The 21,211-nt window shown below is 34.2% G+C and overlaps 1 protein-coding gene across 2 annotated transcripts in view; it reads right to left on the minus strand.

The window, feature by feature from the left end:
* The window catches only part of LOC141293379 (atlastin-2), an 18,956-nt gene extending 2,417 nt beyond the window's left edge, over positions 1-16,539 (minus strand). For both annotated transcript variants that reach the window (XM_073825408.1, XM_073825407.1), the window contains exons 1-12: positions 16,403-16,539; positions 9,272-9,546; positions 6,374-6,508; positions 6,193-6,297; positions 6,071-6,121; positions 5,585-5,641; positions 4,193-4,285; positions 3,971-4,109; positions 3,556-3,683; positions 3,427-3,483; positions 1,790-1,861; positions 1,272-1,703 (exon numbers count right to left, since the gene is read on the minus strand). In XM_073825408.1, coding sequence (XP_073681509.1) covers positions 1,272-1,703; positions 1,790-1,861; positions 3,427-3,483; positions 3,556-3,683; positions 3,971-4,109; positions 4,193-4,285; positions 5,585-5,641; positions 6,071-6,121; positions 6,193-6,297; positions 6,374-6,508; positions 9,272-9,546; positions 16,403-16,475 — 1,617 coding nt within the window. In that variant the 5' untranslated portion in view covers positions 16,476-16,539. The remainder of the gene's footprint in view (positions 1-1,271; positions 1,704-1,789; positions 1,862-3,426; positions 3,484-3,555; positions 3,684-3,970; positions 4,110-4,192; positions 4,286-5,584; positions 5,642-6,070; positions 6,122-6,192; positions 6,298-6,373; positions 6,509-9,271; positions 9,547-16,402) is intronic.
* Between the last annotated feature and the right edge of the window lie 4,672 nt (positions 16,540-21,211).

A 21,211-nucleotide genomic window follows, 5' to 3' on the forward strand; every position in this document is an offset into this window, starting at 1 on the left:
TACAACATAGTAAAAAAAACATTCAGGAAAAGACATTCAGTGCTTATAACATCTGCCTTAGGAAGTTCACCTTGTGGGAAAAAAGTGTTTTAAATAAGTAAAAATAAATGCATTTATAAAATTTAAATACCTATATACATAAAATCTTAACAATAAATAATAACAATGTGAAAATGTTTAAAACATTTTGTATTTTTGACACCTGTCTTAGAAAGTTTACTGGAAGGAAAAAAGTTAAAAAAAATAAATAAATAAATAAAAAGAAAGAAAGAAAAATAATAGACCTAAATAAAAAGAAAAAAGAAATAGAAAGTTTACTGAAACAAAAATAAATAAATTAAATAAATTAAATAAATAAATAAATATAAAAAATAGATTAAATATACACAAAACAAATATAAAAATAAATTATATTAAATAGATAATATAATAGAAACAATAACTGTGAAAATGTATCTGCCTTAGAACATTTCCTCAGGAAAAAAGTTATAATAAAAATAAAAATATATAATATACAGATAACAAAAATAAGATATATAGCAGCCAGACCAAATCTGACTTCATAAAATTCAAAAAGGTCATAAAAGAACGTTTTTAATACACCTGGATGAGAATTACAAATTGGGGAAAAAGAAATAGAGCTGCAAAACGATTAGTCACGATTAATTGATTAAAAAAATAAAAGTTTGTTTGCATACTATACGTGTGTAATGTATATATATAAATAAATAAATACACACACATACATGTATATATTAAAAAATATATTTGTATGGATTGTATTGATTTCTGTGTACAAAAAATGTTTTTCTTACTTAGATGTTTTGTCTTGTTTCCAGACAAATTATCTAAAAAAAACTTATTAAAAGGATTTTCAGAAAAAACAAGTCAAAATTAAGTGCGTTTTTGTTGAAACAATGAAGTGATTTCTGTTTAAATAAGGATTTGTTAGCTTACTGCTTTGGCAGATTATTTTGCTTGTTCTAAGCAAAAAACAAGAAAATATATTTTAGAAAAAGATATTTTAAGATATTTTGTCCGGAAACGAGACAAAAAATAGAAGAAAAGCATCTTTGCAGTGTATTTATATACACACACACACATGATAAATATACAAAATTCTTATTTTAAATCGATTAATCGCAACTAATCATTTTGCAGCTCTAAAAGTGAAATTGCAAAATAAGACAGAAGAACAAAATACTCTCTTGCTGGAGCTGAAAGTGTCTGCAGCAGAGAAACGATGATGATGATGATGATGTGATACGCACCTGCTCCCACAGCGTTTCGGCCACCTGGTCGATGAAGCTGCCCACCTCCCTGAACTCCCCTGAGTATTTGACGTAGGCCCAGACGCAGAGCGACACCAGCGCCAGGCCCACCAGCAGATTACACAGCGCCGCCACAGAGTTCACGCCCAGGAAGCCCGTCACCACCGACGCCACGTGCGTGACCAACATGACGGCGAACAGGGTGGCGGGCGTGCGCGCCGCGAAGAAAATGTTCTTTCCGTCGTTGTGTTTGATGAAGTTGGCGTAGGCCTCGTCGATCTCCTGCTCCAGCTGCTCCTGGTAGCGGCGGCAGAACTCCTCTCCGCCCATCTTCTTCACGCCGCGGAACTGACCGACGCAGCTCTGCTTCAGCTCCACGTGGCTGCGCTCCAGTTCGGCCGGAGCCATGTAGGGTTTGTCTCCGCCGCACACCTGCAGACCAGAGGAACGTGCGTCACGGGAGCCACGGATCGATCGCAAACATATGGAAAGATCAGGTGATCACGTGTGAGACGTACCTCCTCCATGCTCTTGCTGTACGTGTCTTTAGCTCCTGCTACAGCCGCCAGGTTATTGGCTTCGGCCGTCGCCTGCAGAACACAGACAACACACCGTCAGCCGACAAACAACTCAATTACAACCCTCTTTTAGTTGTGTTGGAGTCCACTTGATACTCAAACTGCTTGAAATACTGGTTAAACTGTGATGAATATTTATCATTTAGAGTCATGTTTTGGAAAGGCAGCAAAAATTGTGTTACAGCTTTTGGGTTGGGGTTACATTTTTCTTGTGAATCTCCAATTGTTTACATTTTTTTTAATTAAAACTTTTGTTATACCATTTAAGATGATTTTATGGATCACATTGGATCAAACTGAATTTCAGGACCAGTGGGAAAATAACAAACATTGAAGAAAATATTAATATCACATATCAAGAAAATATCAATGAGATGGAACTTTTCATACCATTTCATCTGCAATAATAAAAGATTTCATGGAGTTCATGACAAAGCATTCTGGGATGGATCTTCATGTAGGAACCTAAAAAAATGTGATTGTTTCCACAAATTCCATACTTTACTTACTTTTTTTTTTCAAAATCCATGTTTTGTTTTTTAATTTTCCTACATTTAACAACATTTTAAATCATAATCGATTTTAAAAAAAAAAGGTTGAATTGAATTCATCAGACTTTTACAACCTATGAATTCATCACACTTAAAACACTGATTTTTTTTTTTCAGAATTTTGTGTTTTGTGAACTGGGTTTCAGATTTAGTATAAAAATAATCATCAAAAATGGTGGTAATCTAATAAATAGGGATGTAATGATATTCAAATGATAATATTTCAATATGAAGTCCATGATACTAAATTTATTGCAATATAAAAAAAAAATCAAAAAAAATCAAATGAAGACTAAATTTAAAGTTAAATTATTTAAATCTAATGCACTTTGAGCGTTCAAAATGAAGAGCTCCAACCAATGTTCTTAACTAATAAAACTTAAGTCAGAAAAAAGTAAATTGACCTGGACTTTAAAGTGGACTCAACCCTCTTTTTATTTATGCTATACTCTTAGTTTAAAATGCATTCACACTGGTGTTTAAGGAAGCCAAACAAGTCAGTGCATTTACTGCATTCATTCACTGTGAACTGAGCCGTTCTGAGAAGCGGAAAACACCAGATCACGAGCTGATCACCTGAACGTAGTGTGCGCTTTGTGTTGAAACGTGCAGTGAAAACAGACTTGATTATAAGGTACAAAGCCATATTGTGTTTGATACAGATAATGCCCCAAAACACAACTTTAAAGCCATTTTCTGTTAGAATAAGAAGTTTAAATATATTTTAAAAACTACACTTTTAAAAACTTACATAAGAATGTAACAATTTCTTTGATTTTTTTTTTGGCAAACAAAGTGCTGGGTTTACGGTTTACATTACAACATGGACAACAAAAGTGCCATCTTGTGTGACATTTTTTAAAATTAATCAATTAATTATTTTTTCTTAGAGAAGCAAGTTGTATTACACAACAGCAATATATTTCTGTCATAATTTCTTCTAAACTGCACATAACCAAAATCATCGGATCTTATGCATGTGATAGACCTTAAAACTGGCCCGAATGGATGTTTTCATGTCTGTACCTGTAGCATAGACTTGGGATGCGGCAGCTCTTCGCCCTGATAGATCTTCATGTAGGCCTGAGACGGAGAATCACAGTCAACCCAGCAGGCATTTGAACAACAGAGACTGGATGAAGAACTGTGTCTTACTCTGAAATACTGCAGAAGATCTCGACACGTGACTTTAGAGCCGCTGATCTCCTTCTCCACCAGATTCTCAGGAGCCAAAAGCAGCGGCACCAGATTCACCAGCTCCTTCTTGAACTCGTCATCAATGTCTACACACACACACACACACACACACACACACACACACACACACACGACAGTCCTTTAATGATTGTCATTTCAATACTAATTTATATTTCAGTGATCAACAGCACTGGCCTGCATCATATTTGCTGAAACCCTTGTTTTCTATATATTTTGAGGTGCTGATTTCAAAAGCAGTGTCTGTTTTGCTGGGCAGGTCACACGTTCTCACTAAATATGATGTATTTTGTAGTATTTGCACTTTCACAGGCATTTGTGGGGTGTAGTGTCAGCAGGGACGCAGCGCTCTCACCTCGTAACCGTCCGTCAAAGTGTGGGTTGGTGGCCACCTTGAGGCCGGGGTGCGGCAACAGGAAGCAGTTGATGTTGGAGAAGCAGGAGTGGATGTGCTTCCTGACATTCTGCAGCTCTTCGTGTTGATTCTGTTTGACCTGAGAATCACGGCATAATTCAGCACTCGTGAAGCGTGATAAGAGCAGGAGAAACCAGATTCCTGCTGCGTCATGTGACCCACCTGCAGCCTCTTCTCCAGGAACCTATTTCCTCCATCCAGACCGTAAGCGTGTTCATACGGGTAACTCCAGTCACGAATGAGAAACATCAGCGACTGCGGAACAACACACATACACACAGTGTCACTGCAGCACATGCACACTCTTGCCACACGCTCACTCGCGCACACTTGCTCACTCATGGTCACTCTCACCCGCTCACACTTGCATACTTAACTCCTGAACATGTTAACTCACTCACTCAAACTCATGTTCGCTCACTCTGATACACACTTGCTCACACTCGTTCACTCAAACTTGCACACTCAATCAGGAACTTGCTCACTCACATGTGCAAACACACTTACTTGCTAACACTCGTAAACAAGCTTGCATTCGTGCACATACTTGCTCATCACGCTCGCTCACACTTGAACACACACCAACTCACGCTCGTAACACTCATGCACACACTTGCTCACACACTTGCACTTGTGAACACACTCACCAACTCATGCACGCTCACACTTGCGTACTCACTCATGAACACACTTACGCACACACTAACTCATGGTTGCGCACTCTTGCACATATTCACTCACATTCATGCTTGCTCACACTCTTGCTCATTCACACTTGTGCACACACTTGCATACACTCAAACCAACTTGCAAACACTTATACACACTTTCACTCACTCATACTCGTGAACTCACGTTCACTCACACTGATGCATACTTGTGCACAAACACTCTTACACTTGAACATACACACACGTACACACTCGTACTCGTGTTCACTCAAACTTGCACACTCAATGGGGGAACATGTGCAATCACTCGCTGACACTCGTGAACATGCTCACATTCGTGCACATACTTGCTCAATTACACTTGCGAACACACACTAACTCACGCTCGTTAACACTTGTGCACACACTTGCTCACTCACACAACTCACTCAATCACACCTGCTCATGCTCACTTGCACTTGTGAACACACACACACACACACACACACACACACACACACACACACACTACCTTGTGCACATACTTGCTCACTCACTTGCACTTGTGAACACACTCACTAACTCATGCTCACTCACACTTGTGCATACACTCACTCATGAGCACACTCACACACATTCGCGCACTCCTGCAAATACTTACTCACAGTCACGCACACTTGTGCACATTCTTGCTCACTCAAACTTATGTACACACACACACACACACACACACACACACACACACACACACACACACACACACACACACACTTACACATTCTGACACACAATGACTCACACTCGCTCACACCCGTGCACATGCTCGCTCACTTACTTGCACTTGTGAACACACTAACACACATTAACTCATGTTCGCTCACACTCATGCACACACACACCATACCTGGAAGGGTTTCAGGTAGATCTCCTCCATGGCCAGTCGGCCATACTCTGTAAAGAGCTGAAGAAGCAGAAACACACATTATAACACAGAGAGCATTTTCACATTTGAGTCACATCATTCTGTTTTAACTATTTCGACTGATTCATGACACAATGACGAACTTAAAACAGGTTTGACATGCTGAAGATCTAGTGCTGATAATATGAAGTACACCTGCGACGACTGTTCGTCATTTAATCTTTGTAGATATATGTCAAAAGATGCGACACAGCATCAAGCCAGATTAGAGTTTCCTGCAGATAGACGCAGATGACATTTAACCATTTAAAAGTTGAACTTTGACATGATCATGAGCCACATGACTTGATCATTCTACCAGTATCTGTGAAGAATAATTCATTGCACCTCTATTTGATATTTTAACATTAAGCACTTTTTAAGCATGGCTCATTGTTTTTGCTGTCTGCATCGAGCAGCACGTCTCACCTGAAGATGCTGCAGATCGTCTTCTTGAACGTTTTGGGACAAATTATAGACCTGCACATAAAAACAGGAGCATCAGGACACCGCACGTTCTCTCGGTGATGCACACGTGGCGTGTGTCGTACCTGTACGGAGCTGGTCATGGTGCTGAGGGCGAACAGGGTGGCGCAGTCTTTGATGGTGGACTGACTGTCAAACGCTCCCTGCGTGTCCAAGAGCAGCACGGCCACCTGCGGACACACAGATGGTCACGGGTAACGGAGCCAGAACACGTCTGACTTTATTTGAGATAGATGAGAGTATTACCCTACTGCCGTCCGGTTTCTCCACCACAAACACGTCACTCCAGGCTTGAATGCCGGTGGTCTCGCGTTCGCAGCCGCCTCGCCAGGTGAAGCCCGTCAGCGGCTCTTCCTTCCCACCCAACCATGCATCTGAGCCCTGAGACAGACACACAGACAGACATCAGGACAGGAGATCATGTTCACAGAGTCCATCTGATATCAGGGTTCGGTTCATTGGGTGAATTTTCTGAACTGACGTCTCCTGTATGTTTAGTCGAAACTCAATAACACTCAACAGAAAAACAATAGAGTCTTTCAGAGCAACACAAAACAGCAGTGTTTCAGTAAAGCGGCTGTGATGGATTAAAGCTGATCGGCCCTTAGCTGCTCTATGAACAGTAAGTGAGTGACAAACAACACTCATGAATCTGGAGCAGAACACTAAACACATGACAAACGTGAACATTACTGTTCCTCACATACAGTATATGAATGTTTCACACTATAGTACACTACACTGCTGTCACATCAGATCATTATGGGTTATTCAGAGAAGCAGAAAATATTTCAGAAATTGTTTAGTTTTTACGACAGAATTTTAGTGCCACATAAAACAAAAAAAACTAAGATTTCGAGAGTAAAGCAGAAACACTGGGAGAGTAAAGCTGAATACTGCGAGAGTAAAGTGGAAATACTGCGAGAGTAAAGCGGAAATACTGCGAGAGTAAAGTGGAAATACTATGAGAGTAAAGCGGAAATACTGCGAGAGTAAAGTGGAAATACTATGAGAGTAAAGTGGAAATACTATGAGAGTAAAGCGGAAATACTATGAGAGTAAAGCGGAAATACTATGAGAGTAAAGCGGAAATACTATGAGAGTAAAGCGGAAATACTATGAGAGTAAAGCGGAAATACTGCGAGAGTAAAGTGGAAATACTGCGAGAGTAAAGTGGAAATACTATGAGAGTAAAGTGGAAATACTGCGAGAGTAAAGTGGAAATACTATGAGAGTAAAGCGGAAATACTATGAGAGTAAAGTGGAAATACTGCGAGAGTAAAGTGGAAATACTATGAGAGTAAAGCGGAAATACTGCGAGAGTAAAGTGGAAATACTATGAGAGTAAAGTGGAAATACTATGAGAGTAAAGCGGAAATACTATGAGAGTAAAGCGGAAATACTATGAGAGTAAAGCGGAAATACTATGAGAGTAAAGCGGAAATACTATGAGAGTAAAGTGGAAATACTATGAGAGTAAAGTGGAAATACTATGAGAGTAAAGCGGAAATACTATGAGAGTAAAGTGGAAATACTATGAGAGTAAAGTGGAAATACTATGAGAGTAAAGCGGAAATACTATGAGAGTAAAGTGGAAATACTATGAGAGTAAAGCGGAAATACTGCGAGAGTAAAGTGGAAATACTATGAGAGTAAAGCGGAAATACTGCGAGAGTAAAGTGGAAATACTATGAGAGTAAAGTGGAAATACTATGAGAGTAAAGCGGAAATACTGCGAGAGTAAAGTGGAAATACTATGAGAGTAAAGCGGAAATACTGCGAGAGTAAAGTGGAAATACTATGAGAGTAAAGTGGAAATACTATGAGAGTAAAGCGGAAATACTATGAGAGTAAAGTGGAAATACTATGAGAGTAAAGCGGAAATACTATGAGAGTAAAGCGGAAATACTATGAGAGTAAAGTGGAAATACTATGAGAGTAAAGTGGAAATACTGCGAGAGTAAAGTGGAAATACTATGAGAGTAAAGCGGAAATACTATGAGAGTAAAGTGGAAATACTATGAGAGTAAAGTGGAAATACTATGAGAGTAAAGTGGAAATACTATGAGAGTAAAGCGGAAATACTATGAGAGTAAAGTGGAAATACTGCGAGAGTAAAGTGGAAATACTATGAGAGTAAAGTGGAAATACTATGAGAGTAAAGTGGAAATACTATGAGAGTAAAGTGGAAATACTATGAGAGTAAAGCGGAAATACTATGAGAGTAAAGTGGAAATACTATGAGAGTAAAGTGGAAATACTGCGAGAGTAAAGTGGAAATACTGCGAGAGTAAAGTGGAAATACTATGAGAGTAAAGTGGAAATACTATGAGAGTAAAGTGGAAATACTATGAGAGTAAAGTGGAAATACTATGAGAGTAAAGTGGAAATACTATGAGAGTAAAGTGGAAATACTATGAGAGTAAAGTAATACTATGAGAGTAAAGCGGAAATACTGCGAGAGTAAAGTGGAAATACTGCGAGAGTAAAGCGGAAATACTGCGAGAGTAAAGTGGAAATACTATGAGAGTAAAGCGGAAATACTGCGAGAGTAAAGTGGAAATACTGCGAGAGTAAAGCGGAAATACTGCGAGAGTAAAGTGGAAATACTATGAGAGTAAAGCGGAAATACTATGAGAGTAAAGTGGAAATACTGCGAGAGTAAAGTGGAAATACTATGATTCTTTTTGATAAATAAAACAAAAAATGACTATTGTGAAATGTATTACAATTGTTTTTTAAAAAAGGTGAAGCACTACTATTCAAAAGTTTAGGTTAAGTATGATTTAAAATAACAATATCCTATTCATGTAAAGACATTTGTAATGTTGCAGTAGATTCCCATATCAAATTCTATTCATAGATTTCTATTCATCTGTGAATCCTGAAAAAAAAACTATGACAGTTTCTACAAAAATATTGTGCAGCACAACTGTTTCTAACATTGCTAATAATCAGAAATGTTTGTTGAGCAGCAAATCAGTATATTACAATGATTTCTGAATGATCATGTGACACTGAAGACTGCGGTAATGATGCTGAAAATACAGTTGAACATATTCACATAGGAAACAGCCAATATTAAATTGTAATAATATTTCGTAATTTTACTGTATTTTATTTATTTGTTGGTTGCATTCTGACCTGGCTGTACATGTATCTGAGCATGAAGTCCAGCAGGAAGGATTTGCCCTTGCGGAACGCTCCGGCCACAGACACCACCACCACGTTGAGATCCCTCACACGCTCCTGCAGGAGAATCCGCTCCAGCGCCTCCTCGTCCAGAGAGAACTCGTGATTGTCCTCGTCTGCGATGACGATCTGGATGGGTCCCTCCGCCTCCGCCTCGTCCAGCAGCAGCTCTGGGTCTGGATCAGAGGAGCTCATCTTACGCCGGACATCCTCCACCCCAGAAGCCCCTGAGACAGAGACACACCAGCTCAGGTCATCAAAAAGTCAAATATTATAATATATTTTAAGTTTTGTTACAATTATTTATGCAAAGATTAAATGCATTAGAACACACATTATGAATAGCGTTATTATGCAATATACATACGGCTTAAAATAAATAAAAAGTGAGCTTAAAATAAAAGCTTAAAATAAAAAGTGTTTCCCAAAATTTGTTCCTTTTTTCCCCCAAATACATCTGATATATGTTTTCAACTAAATATATTACGAGAATAAAGTCGAAATATTACCAGAGTAAAGTTGAAATATTACGAGAATAAAGTCGAAATATTACGAGAATAAAGTTGAAATATTACCAGAGTGAAGTTGAAATATTACGAGAATAAAGTCGAAATATTACCAGAGTAAAGCCGAAATATTACGAGAATAAAGTCGAAATATTACGAGAATAAAGTTGAAATATTACCAGAGTGAAGTTGAAATATTACGAGAATAAAGTCGAAATATTACCAGAGTGAAGTTGAAATATTACGAGAATAAAGTTGAAATATTACCAGAGTGAAGTTGAAATATTACGAGAATAAAGTCGAAATATTACGAGAATAAAGTTGAAATATTACCAGAGTGAAGTTGAAATATTACGAGAATAAAGTTGAAATATTACCAGAGTGAAGTTGAAATATTACGAGAATAAAGTCGAAATATTACCAGAGTGAAGTTGAAATATTACGAGAATAAAGTTGAAATATTACGAGAATAAAGTCGAAATATTACCAGAGTAAAGTCGAAATATTACCAGAGTAAAGCCGAAATATTACGAGAATAAAGTTGAAATATTACCAGAGTAAAGTTGAAATATTACCAGAGTAAAGTTGAAATATTACGAGAATAAAGTCGAAATATTACGAGAATAAAGTCGAAATATTACGAGAATAAAGTCGAAATATTACCAGAGTAAAGCCGAAATATTACGAGAATAAAGTCGAAATATTACGAGAATAAAGTTGAAATATTACCAGAGTAAAGTTGAAATATTACCAGAGTGAAGTTGAAATATTACGAGAATAAAGTCGAAATATTACGAGAATAAAGTCGAAATATTACCAGAGTAAAGCCGAAATATTACGAGAATAAAGTCGAAATATTACGAGAATAAAGTTGAAATATTACCAGAGTGAAGTTGAAATATTACGAGAATAAAGTCGAAATATTACCAGAGTGAAGTTGAAATATTACGAGAATAAAGTTGAAATATTACCAGAGTGAAGTTGAAATATTACGAGAATAAAGTCGAAATATTACGAGAATAAAGTCGAAATATTACCAGAGTGAAGTTGAAATATTACCAGAGTAAAGTTGAAATATTACCAGAGTAAAGTTGAAATATTACGAGAATAAAGTCGAAATATTACCAGAGTGAAGTTGAAATATTACGAGAATAAAGTCGAAATATTACCAGAGTGAAGTTGAAATATTACGAGAATAAAGTCGAAATATTACCAGAGTGAAGTTGAAATATTACGAGAATAAAGTCAAAATATTACCAGAGTGAAGTTGAAATATTACGAGAATAAAGTCGAAATATTACCAGAGTAAAGCCGAAATATTACGAGAATAAAGTTGAAATATTACCAGAGTAAAGTTGAAATATTACCAGAGTAAAGTTGAAATATTACGAGAATAAAGTCGAAATATTACCAGAGTGAAGTTGAAATATTACGAGAATAAAGTCGAAATATTACCAGAGTGAAGTTGAAATATTACGAGAATAAAGTCGAAATATTACCAGAGTGAAGTTGAAATATTACGAGAATAAAGTCGAAATATTACCAGAGTAAAGCCGAAATATTACGAGAATAAAGTTGAAATATTACCAGAGTAAAGTTGAAATATTACCAGAGTAAAGTTGAAATATTACGAGAATAAAGTCGAAATATTACCAGAGTGAAGTTGAAATATTACGAGAATAAAGTCGAAATATTACCAGAGTAAAGCCGAAATATTACGAGAATAAAGTCGAAATATTACGAGAATAAAGTCGAAATATTACCAGAGTAAAGCCGAAATATTACGAGAATAAAGTCGAAATATTACGAGAATAAAGTTGAAATATTACCAGAGTGAAGTTGAAATATTACGAGAATAAAGTCGAAATATTACCAGAGTGAAGTTGAAATATTACGAGAATAAAGTTGAAATATTACCAGAGTGAAGTTGAAATATTACGAGAATAAAGTCGAAATATTACGAGAATAAAGTCGAAATATTACCAGAGTGAAGTTGAAATATTACGAGAATAAAGTCGAAATATTACCAGAGTGAAGTTGAAATATTACGAGAATAAAGTTGAAATATTACCAGAGTGAAGTTGAAATATTACGAGAATAAAGTTGAAATATTACCAGAGTGAAGTTGAAATATTACGAGAATAAAGTCAAAATATTACCAGAGTAAAGCCGAAATATTACGAGAATAAAGTTGAAATATTACCAGAGTAAAGTTGAAATATTACCAGAGTAAAGTTGAAATATTACGAGAATAAAGTCGAAATATTACCAGAGTGAAGTTGAAATATTACGAGAATAAAGTCGAAATATTACCAGAGTAAAGCCGAAATATTACGAGAATAAAGTCGAAATATTACGAGAATAAAGTCGAAATATTACCAGAGTAAAGCCGAAATATTACGAGAATAAAGTCGAAATATTACGAGAATAAAGTTGAAATATTACCAGAGTGAAGTTGAAATATTACGAGAATAAAGTCGAAATATTACCAGAGTGAAGTTGAAATATTACGAGAATAAAGTTGAAATATTACCAGAGTGAAGTTGAAATATTACGAGAATAAAGTCGAAATATTACGAGAATAAAGTCGAAATATTACCAGAGTGAAGTTGAAATATTACGAGAATAAAGTCGAAATATTACCAGAGTGAAGTTGAAATATTACGAGAATAAAGTTGAAATATTACCAGAGTGAAGTTGAAATATTACGAGAATAAAGTTGAAATATTACCAGAGTGAAGTTGAAATATTACGAGAATAAAGTCAAAATATTACCAGAGTAAAGCCGAAATATTACGAGAATAAAGTTGAAATATTACCAGAGTAAAGTTGAAATATTACCAGAGTAAAGTTGAAATATTACGAGAATAAAGTCGAAATATTACCAGAGTGAAGTTGAAATATTACGAGAATAAAGTCGAAATATTACCAGAGTAAAGCCGAAATATTACGAGAATAAAGTTGAAATATTACCAGAGTAAAGTTGAAATATTACGAGAATAAAGTCGAAATATTACGAGAATAAAGTCAAAATATTACGAGAATAAAGTCGAAATATTACCAGAGTAAAGTTGAAATATTACAAGAATAAAGTCGAAATATTACCAGAGTAAAGCCGAAATATTACGAGAATAAAGTCAAAATATTACCAGAATAAAGTCAATTTATTTAATTGTACTTAACTATTTTTTATTATTATTATTAATTTATTTACTTGAGTATGACATAATTTTAGTGTCACATTAAAAAAAAATCTAAAATGACAAGAATGTGGTCGAAATATTATTACTAACACACTGATTGATCTCATGAATAATTGTAATCACATATAATACATATTTACTACAACTTTGGAAAGTCAAATATTATAATGCATTTTAAGTTTGGCTACAATTATTTCTATAAAGATTAAACGCATTAGAACACACATTATGATTACCTCTATTATGCAATATACATACGGCTTAAAATTAAAAAAAGTGTTTCCCAAAATTATTCTTTTTTTTCTCCCCCCAAATATTTTTTTTTTATTTATTTTTAATTATTTTTTTATAATTTGACATGTTTTCAACTAGACAATATATAAATTACATTAGTTTCTGAAGAATTTTTGAGAAACTGCAACTGATGTACTCGACTGGTACATTACATTTAGAAAAAAAATGGGTGTATCTTACAGGACAAATGTTGTTATTTGACAAAATCTGGTTCCCTTTTATTTCTTTTCATCAAACTGGTGACTAATACGTGTTTTATGTCTTCATTTTCTAATTTTACTTTTTAATAGCACTGTTGGGTTGGAGTCCTTTGGGTGGGAGCTGGGTGTGTTTTGTCTGGTTTGTAATTTATTTTTATTTGTAATAAAAAACATTAATTATATTATATACTTTATTTAATTTTACTTATTAACTATTTACTTTTTCTCCATTTTATAATTTCTATGTGCAATTATTACTTTAATGTGAATCTTCTTGTCATTTTGTTGTAATGTAAGAATTTTTGCATTCGCATTTTTTAAATTTTTAGTTACAAATCTTCCTCTTTTGAAATTCCCAATAAAACCATTTAAAGTAGAGCTGCAAAACGATTAGTCGCGATTAATCGATTTAAAATAAAAGTTGGTTTACATTCTGTATGTGTCTGTACTGTGTATATATTATTTATTTATTACGAGAATACGGCAAATAATGTGTATATTATATTTAATAGAAAAAAAGATGTAAAATATTTATATATAATATAAATATATAATATAACATAATATATATTATTTATCTATAATATAACTTATATACAAGTGTTTACATACAAATACCTACAATACACAATTTTTCTTTTCTCATATACACACACATGAACGAGAACCTGAAGGAGACATGAGGGTTTTACTGCAGTATGGGTCCCAGAAGTCTGTCACTGGATCAGTGCGTTTGTCCTCAAAACAGAGCGTGAATGCCGTGACCCACATCAGCCCGTCTAAAGTTACCCACAAACCCCAGCGACACGCACATCTATAGACACAAACCAGACCAAACCAGTTTAACCTCAAAAACACACTCTTTGACACAGAAAACACTGATCCAGCGTCAGACGAACCTCAGAATGTCGGATATCGACTGAAAACACAAAGCGTTGCAGATTCACTAGTGTTTGTGCTTCTTAGCTCCTGTTAGTGTGTCCTGTGTTTGATGAAGACTTGTCAGAGTGAACTGGTGTGGTTGTGCTGATCTAGATCATTGACACAGTGTTTTCCAGTAGTGATGCGGTGAGGTTATTTAAAGCATCTCATGTAGAACACAAGAAGAGAATCACAAAAACAACCTGAACAACACATCAGCCTCTCTAGAATCAAATATATCTCACACGAAAACATGACAACATCAGTAACACACAGAGAACGCTGGTGGAGGAGATTTGATTTTGGTTAAAAGTTTTAGAATTTTAATACAAATTTAATTTTTATCTCTTTTTTTTTGTCCAGATATAATATAGTCCAAATATTACGAGAAAATGGTTAAAATATTACAAAAATACGGTCAAAAAATTATTAGAATAAAGTCGAAATATCACGAGAATACGGTCAAAATATTATGAGAATAAGGTCGCAATATTACGAGAATACGGTCAAAATATGAGAATAAAGTAAAAATATAAATATAGTGATTTATCACCAATGTAGAAAACAGTTGTGCTGCTTAATATTTTTTTGCAACCTTTGATACTTTTTTCAGGATTCTTTCATCAATAAAAGGTTAAAAAGAACAGCATTTATTTAAAACAGAAAATTAATTAGTTTCGATATTTGTCCCATTTAAAACTTGAGTCTTCTGTAGTTATATCGTGTACTAAGACTGGCGGAAAATGTAAAGCTGCGATTTTCTAGGCCGATAAGATTAGGAACAACATTTAGGTTAGGTTAGCATTTGCACATGTGCTGCGTGATATTACTGCGCCTGCTTCGGCCATATTACAGCAGCAAACTTCCTTGACTATTACGCCAGAATGGAAGTGTAGTTCCTAATCTAATCAGCCTAGAAAATCACAGCTTTACATTTTCCTCCGGTATTAGTTCACGATATAACTACAGAAGAGTCCAGTTTTAAATAGGACAAATATGGAAACTCGTTGGTCATTTTTGAACGTGGTGCTATTGGTCTCATAGGATTCAATGATCTATGCTAAGCTATGCTAAAAGTGATATCGCCAGAACTGGAGAACGGCTGAATGGATTTCAAAACGGTAAAACTCAACTTATTAACTCGGGGGGAGTTGGAGAATGAGCCTATTTCCAAAAAAAGTGGAGTGTTCCTTAAAAAAAAAAAAAACATTAGTAGTCTTACTGATCGCTAATATATATATATACACATACACACAGAGATGAAGTGATCAGCCACCTGGGATTGTAATGTACATAATCAGCTATACATATGGATCAAGAACAACCATTATACAACCTTTACACAACGCTCCAGAAACACACCACGATCAGTCCACACAATAACAGCTTGTTAAACAAATGTGACTGAGCAAAGAGCAGTTCCAGATGATTCTGAGCATGATCAGCTGATTCCACAGTGATTTCTGATGTGAACTGTGTTGTTTATGTTCTGTCAGTGATATAGTCTCTATATTCTGGTGTGGCCTGGAGCTCCAGCGCCTCAGATCAACACAAACCAGTAAAACACAACATTCACACTCACCTAACACAACAATACACGGCCAAAAAGAGCTTTAATAGGAACAAACACACTCTCGTGAGACTATAGAGAATGAATTGAAGCTGATCGCTGTTGAAATCATCTGCAGCATCAGTCCTGAGCTGATTATTCGCTGATTTCATTCACCGATTCCCGCTCACATTTCATTACATCTGACTGACGTTTCTCACTAAATGTCGTTTATTAATTCTTTCGCTGTTTATTAATTCTACTGTTATTCATTTTACCGCAGCGCAATCACTGGCCTGCTCGCGCCTCCCGACAAGCGTCCAGAACGCGCCGCTCGCGCTCCGCCGCCGTTAAACGCGCTCCGCCGGTGTCAACGCGCACACCATCGCTCCGTTTCCCGCCGCGTTTACCTTCGTTATATCGGCTACTGGTGCAGTTCTGTCCGCTGTGATTCCGGCGCTTTAAGCTGCTCTCCTCCGCCATCTTGACCCCCGTTCAAAATAAACGCACGCGCCTGACGTCACGAGCGCCGCTACACTCCTCCTGCGTCTTCCTTTATCGGGGCCGCGCGCCGGGAGCGCGTTCATGTGTCCATGTGCGCATACATCAGCTCCTCATCATCGAGAACTGATGAAGGTGAATTATTCATGAGGCTGATGCTCTTATGAGTTAATAATGTTTGTGTGTGATGATGATCATGTATGTTGTGTGTGATCATGTGACACACATCAGTGTTTGTGTGGCTGGTTCTGTTCTGCAGATGCTGATCTCAGTTTCACTGTGTTTCCTGTGTGAGGTCAGAGGTCACAGATCTCCTGAGGTGACTAAACAAAGTGTGTAATATACACTAGAAACTAGAAACTGAACTGCTTTCACACACGTACAAAATAATGTATTTTCATATTATTTATTTATTTATTGAAAGGACCATAAATAAATGTAAAATGATTCAATAAAAAACAATATAATGAAAATATAAATATTTGTATTTGTTTTATATTTATTTAAATATTTATACATTCATTTATTGTTATTTTTATTGCTAATTTTTCTCATGTGTATTTATTTCCCTACTTATTTATTTATTAAAAGGAATTTAAATAAATGTAAAATGATTCAATAGAAAATATAATAGAAAACAAATATATGCATTAATGTGTTTTACTATTATTTATTTATTTATTGAAAGCATTTGAATACATGTAAAATGATTCAATAAAAAATATAATAGAAAAAATATATATGTATGCATTACTGTGTTTTCCTATTATTTATTTATGTATTAATTTGTATATTTATTTATTGATTGAAAGCACTTTAAATAAATGTAATGTAAAATATAATGAAAATATTAATATATTTATTATTATTTGTTTTATATTTATTTATTTAAATATTTATACATTCATTTATTGTTATATTTAATTTTTCTCATGTGTATTTATTTCCATATTTATTTATTTATTAAAAGGAATTTAAATAAATGTAAAATGATTCAATAGAAAATATAATAGAAAAAAAATATGCATTAATGTGTTTTCCTATTATTATTTATTTATGTATTCATTTATATATTTATTTATTTATTGAAAGCACTATAAATAAATGTAAAATGATTCAATAAAAATGTAAATGTAAAATACAATGAAAATATAAATATATTTATTATTATTTGTTTTATATTTAATTATTGAAATATTTATACATTATTTATTGTTATTTATTTCTTCTCATGTGTATTTATTTCCATATTTATTTATTTATTTATTTATTGAAAGGACTATAAATAAATGTAAAATGATTCAATAAAAAATATTATAGGCAAAAAATATACATGCATTTATGTGTTTTCCTATTTATTTATGTATTCATTTATTTATTTATTGAAAGCACTATAAAGGAATGTAAACTGATTAAATAAAAACTTTAAATATAATAGAAAATAAAAATGTATATATTATTATTTGTTTTATATTTATTTATTTATACATTAATTTATTGTCATATGTGTGTATTTATTGGCATATTTATTTATTTATTTATTTATTTATTTTGCAAAAATTATTTAGTACATTTAATTCAAATTAACTATTTTTATTTTTCTATTTTTTATTTATTTAAAATTTTGGTTCTCCTTATTTTTATACAATTGCAAAACCTACAGATGTAAGTCCAGCCCAGCAGACAGAGCCCTCACCCAGTCAGACAGTTGCTGCTCTCTGTGCTGCTTCGTTGGTTATTTCCTGTCTGTCAGCCATAAAGGCAGACCATGCCAAAGGAACTGAGCCAAGTATTGTTTTGCTCCTGCGGACTCTACCAAGTGTTTCCAAGTTTCCTAGTTGTTCTTCCCTAGCCATAGTTCTGTTTTTGTTCTGTCATAGTTCTTCCTAGTTTCATTGTTTTGTTTTTTCATTTGTTACTTTGGACTGCCCTCTTGGTTTTCGACCCCCGCCTGCCTGATTGGATTTGCGCTTTTGTCTTGCCCTGTTTGTTCCTGTTTGCTGGTGTTCGACCCTGTTTGCCTTGACTACGATCTTCACAACCGAGCCTCATTCTCAGTCGTCCCGCTTCTTACAACTGAAATTGAGAAGACTATAAATAAATGTATAAATCAAAAATTAAATATGCCAATAAATACACAGGAGACAAATTAAATATAACAATAAATAAATGTATAAATAATAAATAAATGTAAAAACAAATACAATAAAATAAAGTGAAAATAACACAAATAAAGTAATTGGTAATACAAAATTAATTACTAAATTTAATTAAAATTAACTATTTGTTTTATCAAGCAATTTATTTGTTTATTTATTTTCCTCTTTTTATTATTTTTAATCTTTGCAAGTTTGGTTCTCCTTATTTCAACACATTTGAAAACCTACTCAAAATTGAGAAGACTATAAATAAATATGGCAATAAATACATGAGAAAAATTAAATATAACAATAAATGAATGTATAAATAATTAAATTAAAATATAGAAAAGCAAATAAAATTACATAAAATAATATCGGATTATTTTTGTGCCTATAAAACTGAACGTAACTTTATAAAACTGAACGTAACTTTCCAAGAAACGATCAAAAATATGCCACTGCAAAAGAAGAAAAACACAATGAAATTGAAAAAATGAACTAAGTCGCACGAATTTAACATGCTTTTCAAATATGATTCATTCTTTGTTAATGATTTTCAAAGAATCGTTTTCGTGAATCATGGATTCTGAATGCGTTGCCACAGCTTTCGTTTACGCTTCGCAAATTTTCGTTTGCTGTTTTGGCACAAACCTCTCGTGGGGGCGGGCTTAACAGCGATCTACTCTGATTGGCTAATGAGCTTTTGATGGACAGTTGCTCTCTGACCTGGAAGCACAGACGGACGGTGACGTCAGTGGCGCGCATATTGGAAAGTTGTTGCGGTGTGCAATACGTCGTGCTTTGTTTATTTTAAGTATTAAAGTATGGCGAATTTTTAATGCCTTTTCAGAAAAAGACGAAGGCGCAGTCTACCTTTCCGTCGCTGTCAGTCCGTGTAATAAAGTCTATTTCATGTATGATGATGATGTGATAATGACATTTCATGTTCTGTTCTGTTATATTATGTTTTGCATTAAGTCCGATGCTTCTTTTTCTTTTTGTAATTATGAGTAGACACATTTTATCATGTCTTTTAAAATGCGTAGGTCTATGTTAAATTCTCTTAATTATAACATTTCTAGCACGTTTTTAAAAACATTTATTTGAGCAATAATATACATGTAGACCATTCACATGTAACACGATTTCAAGTCAATAATAGAATCCATTAAAGAGCAAAACAAATAGTAATGATAATTTAAATCGTTTTTCCCCAGTCAAAAAAGTAGCCTAAATTATGTCAGTGATTCTCATTTTTAAAGAGCATCTAAAATTATTTTATTTTGATCTGCAGTATAATAAAAAACAAATAAAATGTATTATGAAGACTATTAAATGAACTTTATGCTAGCCTAACGAATTTTCTTCATAACGAATAGCCTACTTCAAAACGAAGCTTACATAAATTCATAAATCACGAATATGATGAAATAAAATTATTTGTTCATGCATCAATCCATTAAAGAACAAAAAAAAAAAAAAAAAAAAAAAAATAATAATAATAATAATAATAATAATAATAATAAAAAAACTAAATTCTTGAAATTCGTCTGCTGTGTATCCAAATCCAAAATATAAGGATACTAGCAACCTCCTTTTAAGAAGTTAAAAATTAAGGAATTAGCCTGTATTCAATAGATGGGGCAATAAGGTTTTTTTTAACTTGTGTTAGACTGCCGATCGAAATAAAATAATACTTGATCATCTTTAAAAATGAGAGAATCACTGACATAGCCTAATTTAGGCTATTGACTGCATAAAAAAGAAACTATTTAAATTTGCAGCGTAAACTTATGAATTGAAAAAGCCAAGAAATAAATCACAACAATAGAGATTTTTCCTATCAAGAAAAACGTTTGATAAAATTACAAAATTAATGCTGAATGATATATGACAGGGAACACTTCTCCGCTATAGCTGCACTTGGTATCAGTGACAAATATTAAATATTTAAAAAATCTTTGTGAAAACGAATGGCAATGACTGGTTATTGGATTCTAAGATTACTATCTTTAGACACAGTCTGACACTTTTTTTTGCCATGAACAGACCCAGACCTACTGGGCACGATCCGTCATCAAGACCAAATTCCATTCATGACAGTCCTGTAGCGTGTCGGCTTTAGTTTCACGAATTTATCATGTTTGGGACGCTAATCAGCCATTTTAACTGAAAGATGAAGGCGGTGATATTGATGTTGTCCACTAGATGGAGCCACAGGATAATGAATCTTCTAGGCCTAATATTTTTCGAGTTCCCTTCGATCAGTGGGACTGACAGCTCGACATAAATTTTTCCCAGTGAAAAATTTGGCCACAGCACACATGTCCAATGTCTCTTTGACTATCTGAGATGAGCTCTGGCCCAGTGAACCAGCAGCATCACTTGATATATTTCTGATGAGCCAAACCTGATAACCTTACCTACAGTATTACTAATTTACCCTGCTCACAAACTGTTCCAAAACAGCTTATTTGGATATTCTATAACTCTTTTTTATTTTGCCTCTGTCCCAACTTTTTTTTTAGTGTGGTGTAGCCATCAAAATCAAAATTTGTTTATATTTACAAAATATAT

Source organism: Garra rufa, chromosome 20, assembly GCF_049309525.1.
Source record: "Garra rufa chromosome 20, GarRuf1.0, whole genome shotgun sequence".
Taxonomy (NCBI): Eukaryota; Metazoa; Chordata; class Actinopteri; order Cypriniformes; family Cyprinidae; genus Garra; species Garra rufa.